Below are 15949 nucleotides of genomic sequence, written 5' to 3'. Positions count from 1 at the left end.
AACAAGGAAATGAGAGAAAAAAGACGGAAATGAAAAATAAGGTTCCTAGAAATTCACTAAGCGTGTGTTTATGCACCCGTAATAGAAATGAAAATAAGGAATCTGATTCCGATTACAGATAACTCTTGTGTTTACTACAATTTAGAGGAATCAACAGTGTGTGGGACCCACACATAAAATGGAATTCAATTCCTGAAATTGGAGGAATTGGACTCCCTCCATGGGTGAGGTATTTGGATTCCGAGATGGTGAAGGAATGGGAATGCATTTCTTCTTTCCTATTATGCCCTCTTATCAAGAGGCTTTGCAGATGCTTCGACAGACGCAGCACCGTCGAGTGTTGGAACTGGGAAGATGAATTTGAACTAGCATCCCAGACTTCCCCAGAAAACTTCCATTTTTATTCTGATCGTGACTATGGTCTTCCACCGAGTGTTGGATCCTTCTACAAGCCCTTAAAGAAATAGCCATTTTAGCCAATTCTAAAGTTAATCTCCAATAGATGTATAAATACTTCAAAATCTTTTTCTGGACATCCTCCCACTGTAGTTCCACGTCTTACACAACCCAGCAACCCTTTTTCGGCTCTCTCCCACCCCAACCTTCCATGCTGCAAATTCTTCCTCTTCGTGTTGAATAAAGTCCCAATTCAAAGGACCTACAAAAATATCACTAAACATACAACAAAAATTAAAGATTCGAAGATAAGAAATACAAAATAAACAAGGAATTGAATTGGGGTGGGCTGAGGTTGAAGAAGATTGAGAAGGCGGTGGTGGGTGCTTCCAAGTGAGGGAGAAAGAGAAAAGTTGAGCGGGGAGAGAGAGAGAGAGAAAGAGGTGAAAATAATTTGGCCGTTGGATCTGAGTCCATTTTAAAGTAACTAATGAAAATGTGATTAAAAATAAATATAGATGAAATAAAAATAAAGCACTAAGGGCATTTTAGTAATTATATTGATTTCTATTCCGATTCAGGTGAATTAGTAAACAACTGATATGAATTTCATTTCATTTTTACTTCGATTCCAAAACATTTAAGTAAACAGCTTCAACAGGAATCCAATTCTAACTCATTCTCAATCCAATTCCTCCACAATTTAATTCCTCCTCAATCCAATTTCTCTATTTTGATTACGATTACGTAAACGCGCCATAAATATCTAAATCTAAAAAAAACTTAATCCCTAAGAGCAACTCCATCCCTAAAGACTTTGCGTCAGCACCCAGCCCATTTATCCACTTCAGTGAACAGTAATAGACCCTAATGAACAGTAATAGGCCAAAGCATCTCCACCCCAAAAAAAATGTGATGGCACCCAGTCTAAAAATGCGCTGGCACAAACGATCTCCACCCCTACAAAATGCGCTGGCACCCAGTCCATTTAAAATATTAAATAATTTTTTTATAAAATAATAAATAAAAAAAATAGTTTTAATTTCGGATAGGATTTTTTACCAATCTCGTCACGCCACGTGTCATTATCCGAACGTACTATTTTTTGAATAGATTTCCACTAAGATTTTCAACCAATCCCGACAACCCACGTGTCACTTCCTGTTTACAATAATTTAGCCAAGATTTCGATAAGATTTTCAACCAATCACGTAGTGCCACGTGGCATTGTCCAGAACCTCATCTTCTCATTTTTTGTCCATATAAACCCTAGATCCCTACATTCATCCTCACACTAAACTCAATCCTTTTTTTAGCTCAGAATTCTTCTTTATCATTTTCAAATCTTGAGTTCTTACAATGTCTTCTTCAAGTAGAGCGTATAAACAGTTGCAAGAGAAGCAGAAAAGGTTGTTGGCACAACAGGAAGAATTGGTCAATCTTGACCAAGGTGGAGGTGGAGATGAGGCATTCGCAATGGAGGAGGATGAAGATTATCACCATAGAAGGCGGAGGGCCTCACATTCCCGCCGTATCATGGAAGCTATGGGTCAGATAGCCAAACCCAAACGTGCGGCAAACATCGATAGAAGAAGGGAAAGACGAGGTAAAGATCTCTTGGAATATTATTTTATTCCCAACAGCGTTTTCCCTGATCATGTTTTTAGACGTCGTTTTAGAATGCAACGAAGTTTGTTCGATAAAATCATGAGTGATGTTTGCAACCATGATCCATATTTTGTGCAAAAAGAAGATGTTTTTCATGTTCTAGGTCTTCTTCCTGAGCAAAAAATTACGGCTGCCTTGCGAATGCTTGCATATGGAGCATCTGCAGATCAAGTGGATGAGATCGCAAGGATGGGAAAAACAACAGTTCTGGAGTCCCTGATGCGGTTTTGCTCTGCAATTAAAGCCCTCTACACCAATGAGTACTTTCGGCAACCCACGCCAAAGGACATGCGAAGGCTTCTGAGGAAGGGTGAGATGCGAGGCTTCCCTGGCATGATTGGAAGCATCGACTGCATGCACTGGACATGGAAAAACTGTCCAAGTGCGTGGCAATGAGCTTATGGCGACAGAAAAGAAGCCAAAAACATCATTTTGGAAGCGGTGGCTTCTTTTGATACATGGATTTGGCATGCTTTTTTTGGTGTTCTAGGAGCTCAGAATGACCTAAATGTCTTTGCCCAATCTCCAGTGTTTGACGAACTGCTACAAGGAAATGGGCCGAGATGCACATATTGGGTTAATGGTAATAAATACGAGGGACCATACTACCTTGCAGATGGTATTTACCCAAAGTGGTCAACATTTGTCAAAACAGTGCCACATCCGCAGAGTGAAAAAGAGAAACACTTCGCAAAGTGTCAAGAAGGGTGTAGGAAGGATGTCGAGCGTTGTTTTGGTATCCTGCAAGCTCGTTGGGCCATTGTCAAGGCTGCAACTAGAATGTTTGATGTCGAGGCTCTTCGATCCATCATGATGACATGTATTATTCTCCATAACATGATTGTTGAAGACGAGTATGATTATGATGTCGTCAATGAATACGAGCCGAATCCGATGAACAACTCAAAAACACAAATCTACTATGCTCATGACCGGACCGAAGATCCCGTGCAACACGAGTCGTTGGAACGGGATGGACGTTACAATGAATTGATCGTTCAACGGTACACTTCATTGCAAGAGCCATACTAGCACATAACCCGCCAGAATGACTTGATTGACCATCAGTGGAGATTGCACGAAGGCGAAGATAATTAAAATAAGGCTTGTGGTTGAAGAATAAAGTGTATTGTTTTTTAAGTAATCTTATGTAGTGTTTTTTTTTTTTTTTTTTAAGTTTAAATGGTGAGGTTATGTAATTTTATTTGGTGTTTTTTTTTTAAATGTTTATTTGGTGAGTAGTGCGAACCCAATATTCACACAACGTAACATCTTCAATGAGCTTCCACGAAGTCATTTTTTTTCTCTCAAAGTGTACAAAATATTCAAATGTAGAAAGTGTAGAAAGTGCAGAAAATATTGAAATGTGGTGTAAGGTGGAAGATGAGGGTTAGGTATTTATAGGAAAAAAAAATTAATTTTTTAAAATTTTTCTGTATTTTTTTAAAAATTTTCACAATTTTTAATTAATTTTTAATAAATTTTAATGTTGTAATTAATCTGAACCGTTGGATTTGAAAAATAATCAAATCCAACAGCCAACCAGCTGCCATGTAGCCAACGGTTAAATTTCTGACCATTGGGCCTTTTTTTTTTTTAATTTTATTTTTGGTGAAAAAAACGTGGACCGTTGATCTGTGATCGGACGATCCAATTTAAAAGTCAAATTTAAATTTTTTTTACCGTTGGAAATCCAACGGCCTACAAAAACTAGCCGTTGGAAATCTAACGACTCTGAGGAGGGCCACGTAGCCCTTAGCTGTTCGAAGGCAAGTTGGCCTGAACGCGGTCCCCACCGCCTGCAACACTGTCGCCTACTCGCGCCCAGTCGCGAGTGTTGTGCACGCGCCAGCCTTTTGGACCGGCTTCTGGGTCTGTCCGAAATGGGCTGGCCTGCTGCCTGGCTTGGGCTGGGTGCTAGGCTGTTTTGCGGGCTGGAGGTTTTGGACAGGGTGCCGGCCTGTTTTTTAGACTTGGTGCTGGGCAGGTCCACCTCCGGTGGAACTGCTCTAAAGAAACCCCTAATTTTTTTTCTTCATTCATAAATCCCTAAAACTGAAGATGGACTGTTTAGCATACCTTAAAAGTTAGTAAATTACCTTAAGTTGGGATAGAGACAAAGATGGTGGGAGGGACCTCGAATTGAGAGGAGATGGTGGTGGTCGGAGTCGAGAGAGAGACATCTATTTGGGATTGGGAGAGACGGAGATGAAGGAAGTAGCTCGATTGAGTTGGGACTTCAGAGCGAGAGAAATGATTGATGAAGTCACGAACACGAAGTTGGCTACATCGCTGCAAATGTGATGCGAGTCTGAGACTAAGAGAGAGAGAGGGACAAAGAGTGCGTGATACAAGTGGGATTCAAATGTGGAGGTGAGACTAAATCAACGGTGAAAATGGTCCGCATATTTTTGGAACTGCCCTGCCTCGCTATTTTAGTGGACCCGCCCCGCTCGTCCCATTTTGTGTTTAGAATTTTTAGACCCACCATGTACCCGCCCCTTAGTGCATGAACTTGCCCCGACCGGCGAGTTGAGGGCCCGTTTTACCCTTAGTCTCCCACCCACGCAGAACAGTAGTGATTAATGCTTACCCGCATGGTTGAAAGGGATTGCATGGCATTCTCTGTGCAGCTTTTCTGAGTAGAGCTTAATTCCATATGTAACTTTTTTTTCAATCTATCATAATCTCGAAATCTTGAAACCTAATCTACCATGTTTTTATTCTCAGCAACCATATCTTGAGAATGAGGGGAAAACTTGAGTAAGGATGTTCAATCATGCTATTTGTAAAATTTTACAACAACATGAAACATCATGTATTCTAGTCTTACTCAACTCTACGTTGATTCCACCATGTGTAGGATTAAGTATCTCAACTTTTTCTTACTAGAAATAAAAAAGGCACATGGTCATGGGATTATGGTGAGATCAATACCAAACATGAGACTGAATTAAGCTAAACCAGGTTAATTAACTTGATGGTCTTGTTATAAGTTTCCCCTATTTGTTGGATCTGTCAAAGGTATCAACATCAGAACTCATAAAGTAAATCAAAAGGAAAGCTTGCTTAATTAAAGAGAAACGCGAATGAGAATAAGGTGGAACTCTCATAGTATAAAGGTAGATTCACTCTACAACTTCTCTCTGACCATTCTTTTGACAAAGAAGATATATGAGGAAAAGGAATACAAAGTGCAATGGCAATCAGCATTTTATTAGACATTTTCTTTTCATCTCTTTTTCTGGTGAGGGGTTCTGAGTTCTTTCTCGAAAATACTTCCTCACATATGTAACGAGTTATCTTTCTTGCAGACGGACATATGCGTATAAATTTTATTTTCGTAATCAATCTGAATGATTTTAAGGATGGATGGCTTATTCTGCAAGGTCTTCAAAGTTATGTACGCGTGGATTGATATGGAATAGTGAGTAAAAAACTATTAAGATAAATAAATAGGAAAACTAATGAAAAATGTTTAAAAACTTTGAGTTTTAATCAAAATGACAAAAATGTGTTGTAAGTGAATAGTACCAGGAATGACTTTTTAGAGTAAAAATGTCATTTTCGTTAAAAATGAACAGTATCGGGAGTGTTTGGTTAAAATTCCCAAGATAAATAGGCAAACAACAAAAATGGGAAACAAGTAGCAGTTTGGGTGGATCAAATTTGACACTACCTTGAACGTATCTTGTTTTGGCTCCTGGAAGCATTACAATTGAAGTTTAGGGTCCCCTCCTGAGAGTATTTGCAATGGCCCCATATATTCTTGTGTACCTCTCATGAGTTTGATCAATCAACTTCCAATAGTCCAACTAACTTTTGAACATTACATATGGTGTATTGATCAATGCATGGATCTGACGCTGACAGGGAGAAGGAAGGACAACTGCCTCTGAGTGGTGCGGCGAGTCCTACAAGTTTGGGGCCAGCACAAGCATAAACAATCTATTATTTCAGTTATGATATGTTGCCAACTGAGATTGTTTATAAAACTAAGACCATTCAATCATCTCACAACCCTATTACCATCCAACGCGTTGTGTTCCATGTTTGTTATCTCTAGCCTCTAATGCGTTTAGTGGTTCTAAATTTAGAAAGCGCTTTCACAGTTATGAGAATATTTGTTTTTCTGTTAGGTTGATAGAGTATGCTCCTTAAGTCGCTTCAACACTTATACTATAACGCTCTATGCATTTAGTGGTGCATCCCCGGCTTGCCTATTTTTTGTATATATAAAACAAAAACCCAGGATTGTAAGTCGGCTCAAAACAATTAAAACTTGTGTTCAGTTGGGTTAGGGTTCATGAAAGAAACAACCAATCTTGCATGTTGGTATTTTTTCACGAGACAACTCTAATTAGATTCTATTCGCTTGAAATGAAAATTCATGTTTGAAATTTTTCTTTTAGAGAATTATGTGTACTTTTTTTATACTCGGTTCGTTTACAATCCTCTATTGAAGCTCATGCATCATGTTAAGCATATATTCTACTATTATCAATTAATTTTAGATTGAATGCTCTTATTCTAACGCGTGACATGAAACTGTTTTTTTTTTTTGTTTGAGAAACTAAAATACTTCATAAACACTTGCAGGAGCCACCTTCTGACCTTGTTTGACTAACTATTCCCTCTTAAACAACATCCCTATAAGAAACTCTTTAATTAATAAATAAATACATTGAGTCTCTTCTGCCTTTCCTCATAATTTATTTAATTAATATAAGCGTATATGAAAAGAGCATATGAGTAACATAAGTTTAGAGGTCATATCAGACTCATATGAGTAACATCTGAACCCCAAGGATCAAATAATTCTAGCCCTTAAAATTTAATGTTATGGTAAAAAATTATTCTAGCTTTCAAAAATTTTTAGTAAATTCTCTACTTTTGACCGTGAGATCAAATTTTTAAGATCATAATTATTTGATCATTAGACTCCGAACGTATAGATCCGGAGAGGATTTGCTTCAAGGTCATATGACCCAACAAAGCAACAAACCAGATCAGTCTGGCCTGATTTTTTAGGATTAAGTACATTGTTATGTTTAATTTAGAATTAAGTACGAAAAATATACCTTTTTCCAATAACAATGTATAATTAGAATAATGGGGAAACATGAGGTGAGGTGAGCCTATTATTAAAAGGGAACTTGGAGAATGAGAGGAGTAGATCAGTCAATAAAGGGAAAAGTTGGGAGCAGTGGATTAGCTATTGGGATTGGGATGCTACATCTCTGGTGAGAACAAAGGTTTGTTGCAGTGGCTCAAGTCTCATTTTTAAAGCTTAGCTACTACCAATCCCCTCCAATTAAAAAAAAACAGTGATATGGGTCCATTCTCATAGTGAATAATTGTCCTCTTGTCAATTTTGCCAGAGATTATTTGATGTTACACGTTGTATACGCTAATGTGTATGTTCATAAGTTTATCTCTCTCATCATGTGATGAGATTTATGAATGTTACATATGGTGATAGAACTGATTTTCTCTCGTTCTACACCGGACCTCAATAGTACAGTTTATAATTCATTGAGCATCTGTCATATTAAAGTTGTACCCTGTGGTCACTCATGGATTTTTATGTAGTGTGCGTAAATTGTGCAACAAGCTTTTGGTAAGTCACCAGACAAGCCAGACTGCAAGAGTAGTCTACACTGCAAAAATAATACAACTAGACAAAGAAAAAGGGTCAAGAAAGAGAGAAAAAAAAAAAAAAGAAATCCCAATAAAATCAGTTTCCCACAAAAAGGATTTATTAACCGGATATGATAACCGCACACAATTTTTCTCCTCATCGGACGTAATTTTTTTATTTTTGGTATTGAAACAATTAAATAGAACAATGGACATAATTAAACAGATGTAGCTATCGTTTTCCTTTACTAGACGGCACTATGATAACATCATGACATTTTGTACTGATAACACGATATTATGTAATTTAAATTTCTTAAAAAAAATACTTACCTGATTGGTTGTGAATACAATACAACACTTTAATATTCTCGTTTCGTATAAGTTATTCTCGATATCCCTCTCTCAGTTAAAAAGTGGGAAGCCAGTACAGACGGATCAAATTTCCATGTGAATGCCCAAACAGGATGGTAGAAATTAACGCCTCTGCAAAACACGTTATGGGCTCCAACTCACTTCCTTGTCCTCTGCCCTACACACTCCCATAATTACCAGAAACAATATTCCCCCTCCCTCCTTTCCCTTCCTAATTATTTCCAATTTTCATGAACTCCACCTAAACTCCTCAGTCAGAGTTGGCAGAAAGCAACCGTCTCTTCTTCTCAAACACCCAACTTCTGAGCTTCCTTAATTACTCCCTTTAGATTTGTTCACCAAAACAACAATCTGTAGTTGGTCACCATCTCTCTCTCTCTCTCTAAACCTTTTTCTACCCCATGAACCTGTAAACCCAGCATCTCGTCTTCACCCAGCTCAAGAATCAATCATGACCTGGTGGAGGGTTGCCTTCGAGTTTCTTCTTCTTCTTCTTCTTCTTCCTGCAACATTTGCTCTCAACTCAGATGGGGTTCTTCTGCTTTCCTTCAAATACTCAATCCTCAGCGATCCGCTCTCAGTCCTCGACTCCTGGAACTACGAAGACGAAACCCCATGTTCCTGGACTGGCGTCACGTGCACCCAGCTGGGAAGCCCAGGTACCCCAGACATGTTCAGAGTCACCAGCTTAGTCCTCCCCAACAGCCACCTGCTGGGTTCAATCTCACCCGAGCTGGGTTCACTCCAACACCTTCAAAGACTCGATCTTTCCAACAATTTCTTCAATGGGTCTCTGCCTGTCGCCTTCTTCAATGCCTCGGAGCTTCAGGTCCTCTCTCTCTCCAGCAATGTGATCTCCGGCGACCTGCCGGATCAGTTGGTCTCCGGCCTCAAAGGCCTCCAGTTTCTCAACGTCTCCGACAATGCATTGGCCGGAAGAATCCCAGAAACACTCACTTCTTTACAAAACCTCACTGTAATTTCTCTGAGGAGTAACTACTTTTCTGGGAATCTACCCACTGGTTTTAAGTCCGTTGAGGTTTTGGATCTCTCCTCCAACCTCCTCAACGGGACTCTACCTCTCGACTTCGGCGGTGAAAACTTGCGCTACTTGAACCTCTCCTACAACAAAATCTCTGGGAAATTTCCAGTTGGTTTCGCGAAAAGGGTTTCGGAGAACTCCACTATTGATCTCTCCTTCAACAATTTGACCGGACCGATACCGGACTCGCGGGCTCTGCTCAGTCAGAAAACAGAGCAGTTTGCAGGAAACAGTGAGCTTTGTGGGAAGCCATTGAAGACCCTCTGTCCCATTCCTTCTACTCTGTCCACACCGCCGAATATGACAACTAGTACCAGTTCTTCTCCGGCGATTGCTGCCATTCCCAGAACGTTTGATACCGGCCCGGAAACGAACACTTCTGGGGGAGCAGATGGGAATCGGAATCAGTCGCAGAGCGGGTTGAAACCTGGCACGATCGCCGGCATTGCCGTCGGAGACTTGGCCGGAATAGCTGTACTAGGATTGGTGATTCTCTATGTCTACCAAGTCAGGAAGAGAAAAAGTCTCAAGTCAAAAGATGGTAGTGCCAAAGACCTGGAAAAGAAGCCAGAAATTGTCACAAAACTAGACCCAGATGAAAAAGGTATGCACTTTCAGTTTTGGAATTGATATTAGATAGATACAATTTAATTTAGTACATTTTACTCAATATTCTCATATGATTTCTCTCAATATTTGATATATTGTATATTTTTGTTAGGCGTAGTGATTGTCACACTCTTGGTTTCTCCTTTAATTTATGAAAATTAAGCCTAGGATAAAAAAAAAAAAACCATGAGCAGAAAAAGCAGTGCGAAAATCACTTCCCTTCCCCTCACATCAATATTTACGATATTAGATATAATTTGGTGCATTTCAATATTTTGCGCATTTTTGTATTTTCAGACAGGATATTATATTTTTATATCACATTTTTATACTATCTTAGGAGGCATCTGAAATAGACAGTCACGTCATTTGAAAAATTTGCAAAACCTAAGGAAAATGAAGGAGAAAGACTCATCGTATAGCACAATCATCATTTAATTAACTAATTTTTCTTAATTATTAGTTTATTAAATAATAAACTAAGTTTAAAAATCTGATTAATTTAAATGATGTGGTTGTCCACATCAAATGCCACCTTAGATGATATGAAAATGTGTTACAAAAACATAATATGAATATCATAACCCTTCAAATAGTCGATATTTCTGTTGACATGGAAATATACGATTTTGGATACAATCTAGTACATTTTACACAAAATTTTCCTTTAATTTTTCTCCAAATCAATATTGTGTGTAGTTCTGTATTTTCGAACTCTCGATAGTTCTGTGAACACCGCTACATAATACGTTTGACACAATGCAGCAAAATCCGCAGCATGGTCATGCCTAACAATCAAAGGGGAAGAAACATCAGAGGCAACAAGCTCAGACAGTGACCATGATGATAAAAATGAACAAATGGGTTGTCTGCAGAATCAGAACGGGGAGTCTCAGAAAAGTGGCATCTTAGTGACCATAGAAGGCGGGGACCAACCGGAGCTGGAACTCGAGACACTGCTGAAAGCATCAGCTTATATATTGGGAGCCAGCGGCCCAAGCATTGTGTACAAGGCAGTGCTGGAGAACAAGACTGAGCTTGCAGTGAGGAGGATAGGAAAGTGCAGGGTTTTGAAGATGAGGGATTTCGAGAGCCAAGTGCGTGCCATTGCGAAGGTGAGACATCCGAATGTGGTTAGGGTTCGTGGGTTTTACTGGGGTGACGATGAGAAGCTTGTTATCTATGACTATGTCTCCAATGGCAGCCTTGCCACTACCACCAACAGTAAGCTCTGTTTCCTCTCTGTTTTTTGGCGTATGTTAGTTAAATTATATATTGTTTTGCTAGGAGCTAGCAAGTTGCCTTCCAAGTTTAATTGAAAATTAAGCCACAACTTAATGTTTTATAAGAACAATTTTATATAAATAAATTGTCATGATTCTTTGTTGTGTTGTACCTCTGTTTTCCTAAACTAATCAACTTGTTTTGTGGTGTTTTATGTAAATCCAATGTCCATTTTCTAGCTTTATTAGCTAATATTTCATTAAAATAAAGTAAAAAAAATTGTATCAATCTCTGTTATCAGTTTCTTAATCACCATACACTCTGTTTAATCACAAGTTCCAACTTCCAAATTAGTGAACCATGATATACAAAGATTCATGGAAATCCTGCTACAAAGTGTTGAACTAGTAGAGCCCAGAGGGACCATACTATATACAAGGTGGATAATGCAGCAATTACTCACGTCTTATGGTCACACTGAAAAATTTATGTATATGTAGTCAATAGTACAATTGTTATATGTTTCCGGTGTGGAACTTTGCTTAATTAGTGTTACTTATGCCTTGTGTTTTCGGTGTGTCAATTCTTATATAAGTGTCATTGATCTCAAACATGTTTGAAAATTTTGTAGGAAGAGCAGGGTTGTCGCCGTGTCATCTACCTGTCGAAACTCGGATGAAGATCGCAAGAGGGGTTGCGAAGGGGCTTGCTTACATCCATGAGAAGAAACTTGTGCATGGAAACATCAAACCCAGCAACATTCTTTTAAATCCTGATATGGAGCCCATAATTAGTGATTTCGGCCTTGATAAGCTGATGTTAGGCAACATGATTGGTCATAAAGCTAGCGGGTCAGCTCGGGGGTACTTTGGAAGCCTAAAATCCACGGCCACTTGTGAAGGTAGGCATGACGCGCTCCCAATAGGCAGCAGCCCCGTGGCAATGCCATCCGCGGGGAATGCATCTTCGCCTTATAAAGCGCCGGAGTCCCTAAAGAACTTGAAGCCAAACCCCAAGTGGGATGTGTATTCATTTGGTATAGTCTTGCTTGAGCTTCTCATGGGAAGGATACCTTCAGAACGAGAGTTGATTGCCCAATGGACACCCGGTTCGCTGACGGAAGAGAAAATTCAGATTTTAGTAATGGTTGACGTGGCGATTAGGGCTGAGGTGGAGGGGAGAGAAGATGCCTTGCTGGCTTGTTTGAAATTAGGGTTTAGTTGTGCTAGTTTTAGTCCACTAAAAAGACCAACCATGAAAGAAGCCTTCCAAACCCTAGACAAAACTACTCGTCCTTGTTCCACATCTTCAAACTAATGATGTATCGAGTCCTACAAAAGTGGCTTTGGTTATGTTAAAGCATGCGTTTTGCTTTTAGTTTGTTTCCGTTGAGTTGAACGTTGCACGAAAAGCATTAGAAATATTGTTGATAGTTTAATAAGTACCAAGTTTCCGTCGAAATTTCTTCTAGTATTGTAATTCACAATGTAATTTATAAATGTAATTTGAAATCGTTTAACGTTTTGTTCTTTGTTCTACGATGATGACGGAATTCTTGTTTGCTTGTCAAATTGAATACTTGTAGAAGTTTCCAGGAAAAAAATAAATTTTGAATACTTGTACAATTGTTCATTCTCCTCAGTAAGTAGCAAGCAGCAATCAAGAGATGTCTTTTTCATCTTGTTCAATTTTGTTGTTCCTCTCTTTTTAAGGTGGTCAATTTCTTTTCTTTTTTGAACAAACAATGTTATCTTACACTAAAGGGAAGACGGTGGGTTTAGCCACACAATGGGCTAGCAATAATATGGTTCAAATTCACATTTGGCGAGAATCAAACATAAGAGTTTAAGACCTCTCATTTACAAATGAAGAGGAATACTCCTAGACCGTGGTACTAAATAGCCTATCGTGAATGGAGAGGAAACAACACGTTAGGTCAGTGGCGAAGCTACGTGAGGGCGAGGAGTGGCGGCCGCCCCTCCCTTCGCCAGAAAACATGCCTAGGAGCGCTAGTTCAATCCATCCGCTCTCGTCGAAAATGAGAATTCCAGCTCCGGTGATTTGGTTGAGATGGATTTTTTTTTTTTTAAGATTTTGGAGAACAAAATTTGAAAAAAAAAAAACAAAAAACAAAAAAAGTAGTTGCAGATCGGCAAAACTTGTGAAGAAGATGAAGGCTTATCAGTTTGATATTCCCTATACCAAACGGTGTCGTTTGGCAATGCTGACCGTTTGTTTACTTTTATCTCTCTTAAAAACTGACTATATTGACCCACCACTTCTCTTCCGATCCTTCTGCCCCACTTTGTTTACCCATTCCCCGCCTCCCACCTCTTTTTTCCTCTTTAGAGCCCACTTTTTTGTGGCTTGTTAACCCATTTCTCTCTTTTCTTTTTCTTTTTCTTTTTTTGTATTTTTCCCTCTTTTTAAGACCCCCAGCGTATTTATCTTAAACTCTCACATTATCTATAAATATTGTATTAATTTTTAAAAAATAATGTAAATATTGTTTAATGCTTATTTTACGATAAAAGAAATTCATTTAAATCCATCTAGGCTTCTGCCTAAATCTCGCCTAGGCGCCTAGTTGCTAGGCCCTAATCCGTTGTCTGACTAGTGCCTAACATTTTTTTAGAATCTAATCTTAACCAATTTAAGCTTCTTACATGGCTTTGATATTACCGCTTACAACTGTTTTGGTGGACAAACTGTTTTCTATTATGAATATTGACTCAAAACTTTGCACTCTCCAATGTGAAAGTAATCGCTTCGATTGAACCTTACACTCTTTTGAATTTCACCCCTTCCCTTGGCAAATCCTGGCTTCGCCACTACGTTAGGTTATGGTCTTTGCCAGTAAGTTCTATCGTTTTGGATGGATCACATTTTGAGCCAAAGTAGAGCTAAAGCCCATAAATTATACTTCATTGTTCTGACTTTCATAATTGATACTAGACGAAGCACACACACTACGTTACATGGGTGATGTTAAAAACAAAAAAAAACAAAATTTAGCTTGTGCAAAATTATATTACTGTCCATGAGTTTATTTCGTGATAGAATTTTTTTGTTAATAGGTAGTTTAAATCAAGGTTCTAAATGATGCTAGGCGCTAGTCGGGTGGCGGACTGGGGCTTAACACCTAGGTGGCTAGGCGGGGCTTAGGTAGGGGCCTAGGTGGACTAGGCAAATTTAAGTAAATTTATTGTATGTTGTGTAAATAAGTGCCTATTTATACTTAAAAAACACACAATGGTATACAAATTACAAAATAAAGTGACCTATAGATTATAAAATATTAGAACATAATGAAAACATGGGGAACAAACATATAGTGAGTGTTTTTCCAAGTACTCAATTTACATTTTATTGAAAAAATAAAATGCAAAATGAAATAAATCGATTTTCGATTTAAGTGAGAGTTACTACCCAGTCGGGTGCCTAGGCGTGTTTAGGCAGGCTAAGCGGGCGCCTAAGCGGATCTAGATACACTTTCTTAATTTTCAAATGTGTAGGGACTAATTGGGGCGGTGACCAACCACCTAACACCTAACGAGACATAGATGGCTCTAGGCAAAGATTTTTAAAACAGTGGTTTGAATTAATGATTATCAAATTTTCGTTCTTACTTTTAAAATTGTTTTTGTGAGCATAAAAAAAAATTATAAAAATGTCCTATTTGAACGGTCAAAACTTAAATTGGGAGTGCAACATCACTACCGACCATTTATAAATTGGGAGTGCAACATCACTACCGACCATTTATAAGCCTACGATATATTTGCTTAGTTGAATTGGAAATGTCATGAATGAAAATGATAATTGGTCGTTTGGCTACAAAAAATTAATCTTAGGAGTCATTAAATATTTTAATAATCAGGTTCCAAGTGTTGTCATTCTTTTTGTTTTTTTTTGTCAAAGGTAAATTTCATTTAAAAAAAAAAATTAATGAAAAGGGCTAGAAAACTTTGAGTTTTAATGATAAAGACAAAATAAAGGATGAAGTGAATAGTACTAAGATTGACTTTTTAATGTAAAAATATGATTTTTCGTTAAAGTGAACAACATCGTGATTTTTTCGTTGAAACTCCTAAAAATAAAAATGCACAGGTTGATGTCCAGTTACAATGAAAATACAAAACTTAAAAATTTACCCCAAAGCACCACCAAAAAAGAGCCCAACCGAAAGTTTAAGCCCAAAGTAGACAAAACATAAACCAAAAACGCCAGTAACTCTACCGTCGTTGACCACGAACCATCACCATATGTGGCCACCAGAGGTCTAACCAAAGCCTCTAAATTGGAAAAGAAGAATGTTCCACCCTCCACCACCAAGCCCCACAAACCCCAAATCCGCAATGAGCAAGGAAAATATGGAAAATACTTCCCACCGTCAACAGTGCCAATAACACACAAATGGAAGGTGGTGGTGTGACCACCCGAGCACCAAGCAGGAGCTAGAGCTCTACACAACTTCCGACAAGGCCACGAAACATGGTGAAAAGAATTGATCACAGATCTAAAAAATTATAAGATAGAGGGAGGTTGGAACTGGAGATAGGTAGAAAACAGATTGAGTCAAGGCATGGATGGAAAAAAACTGAAGGGAGAAAGGGAAAAAAGAAGGTATGAATTAGGCCTTTCCAATTGAGGCCTAAGAACAGTTGGATCAGAAGCAATATGGGTTGGATTACAGAGAAAAAAGGGTCAGAGAACAAGAAAAGAGCCAAGCGTATAGAAGAGAGAAGATAGGCAAGAGAAAAAGAAAGTTTGCTACCACCGACCTTGGCCACACCGAGGGCCGGTGGCTAAAGGAACGCAAAACTCACACAATCGATGAGAACACCTCTCAAACAGTGAGAAAGTCTCTCACAGGGAGAGGATCATTATTTGAAAATCCAATACTTAATATTTTCAAACCCAGTAAAATTAAGTTTTTAGGAAATGTTCACAACTTTAGTACATGTGCTCCACATTTATAAAGAACGATTGTTA

At 38.5% G+C, this 15949-nt stretch overlaps 1 protein-coding gene across 1 annotated transcript; it reads left to right on the top strand.

The window, feature by feature from the left end:
* The first annotated feature begins 8133 nt into the window (after positions 1-8133).
* LOC103927779 (receptor protein kinase-like protein At4g34220) lies at positions 8134-12478 on the top strand. The gene is made up of 3 exons (XM_009336726.3): positions 8134-9725; positions 10496-10954; positions 11586-12478. Exons 1-3 carry the CDS (start codon positions 8531-8533, stop codon positions 12269-12271), a joined length of 2340 nt encoding a protein of 779 aa, XP_009335001.2. The 5' UTR covers positions 8134-8530; the 3' UTR covers positions 12272-12478.
* Positions 12479-15949: the final 3471 nt, after the last annotated feature.

Source organism: the organism of the source record quoted next, unplaced genomic scaffold (genome assembly GCF_019419815.1).
Source record: "Pyrus x bretschneideri cultivar Hongxiangsu unplaced genomic scaffold, Pyrus_bretschneideri_v1 Contig55, whole genome shotgun sequence".
NCBI classification, from domain to species: Eukaryota; Viridiplantae; Streptophyta; class Magnoliopsida; order Rosales; family Rosaceae; genus Pyrus; species Pyrus x bretschneideri.
This window is presented reverse-complemented; position numbering and strand designations above follow the sequence as displayed.

Coding starts and splice junctions, on each gene's coding strand:
- LOC103927779 (XM_009336726.3), top strand. CDS start 8,531: ATGACCTGGTGGAGGGTTGCCTTCGAGTTTCTTCTTCTTCTTCTTCTT. Junction 9,726..10,495: donor ACTAGACCCAGATGAAAAAG/GTATGCACTTTC, acceptor GACACAATGCAG/CAAAATCCGCAGCATGGTCA. Junction 10,955..11,585: donor CCTTGCCACTACCACCAACA/GTAAGCTCTGTT, acceptor AAAATTTTGTAG/GAAGAGCAGGGTTGTCGCCG.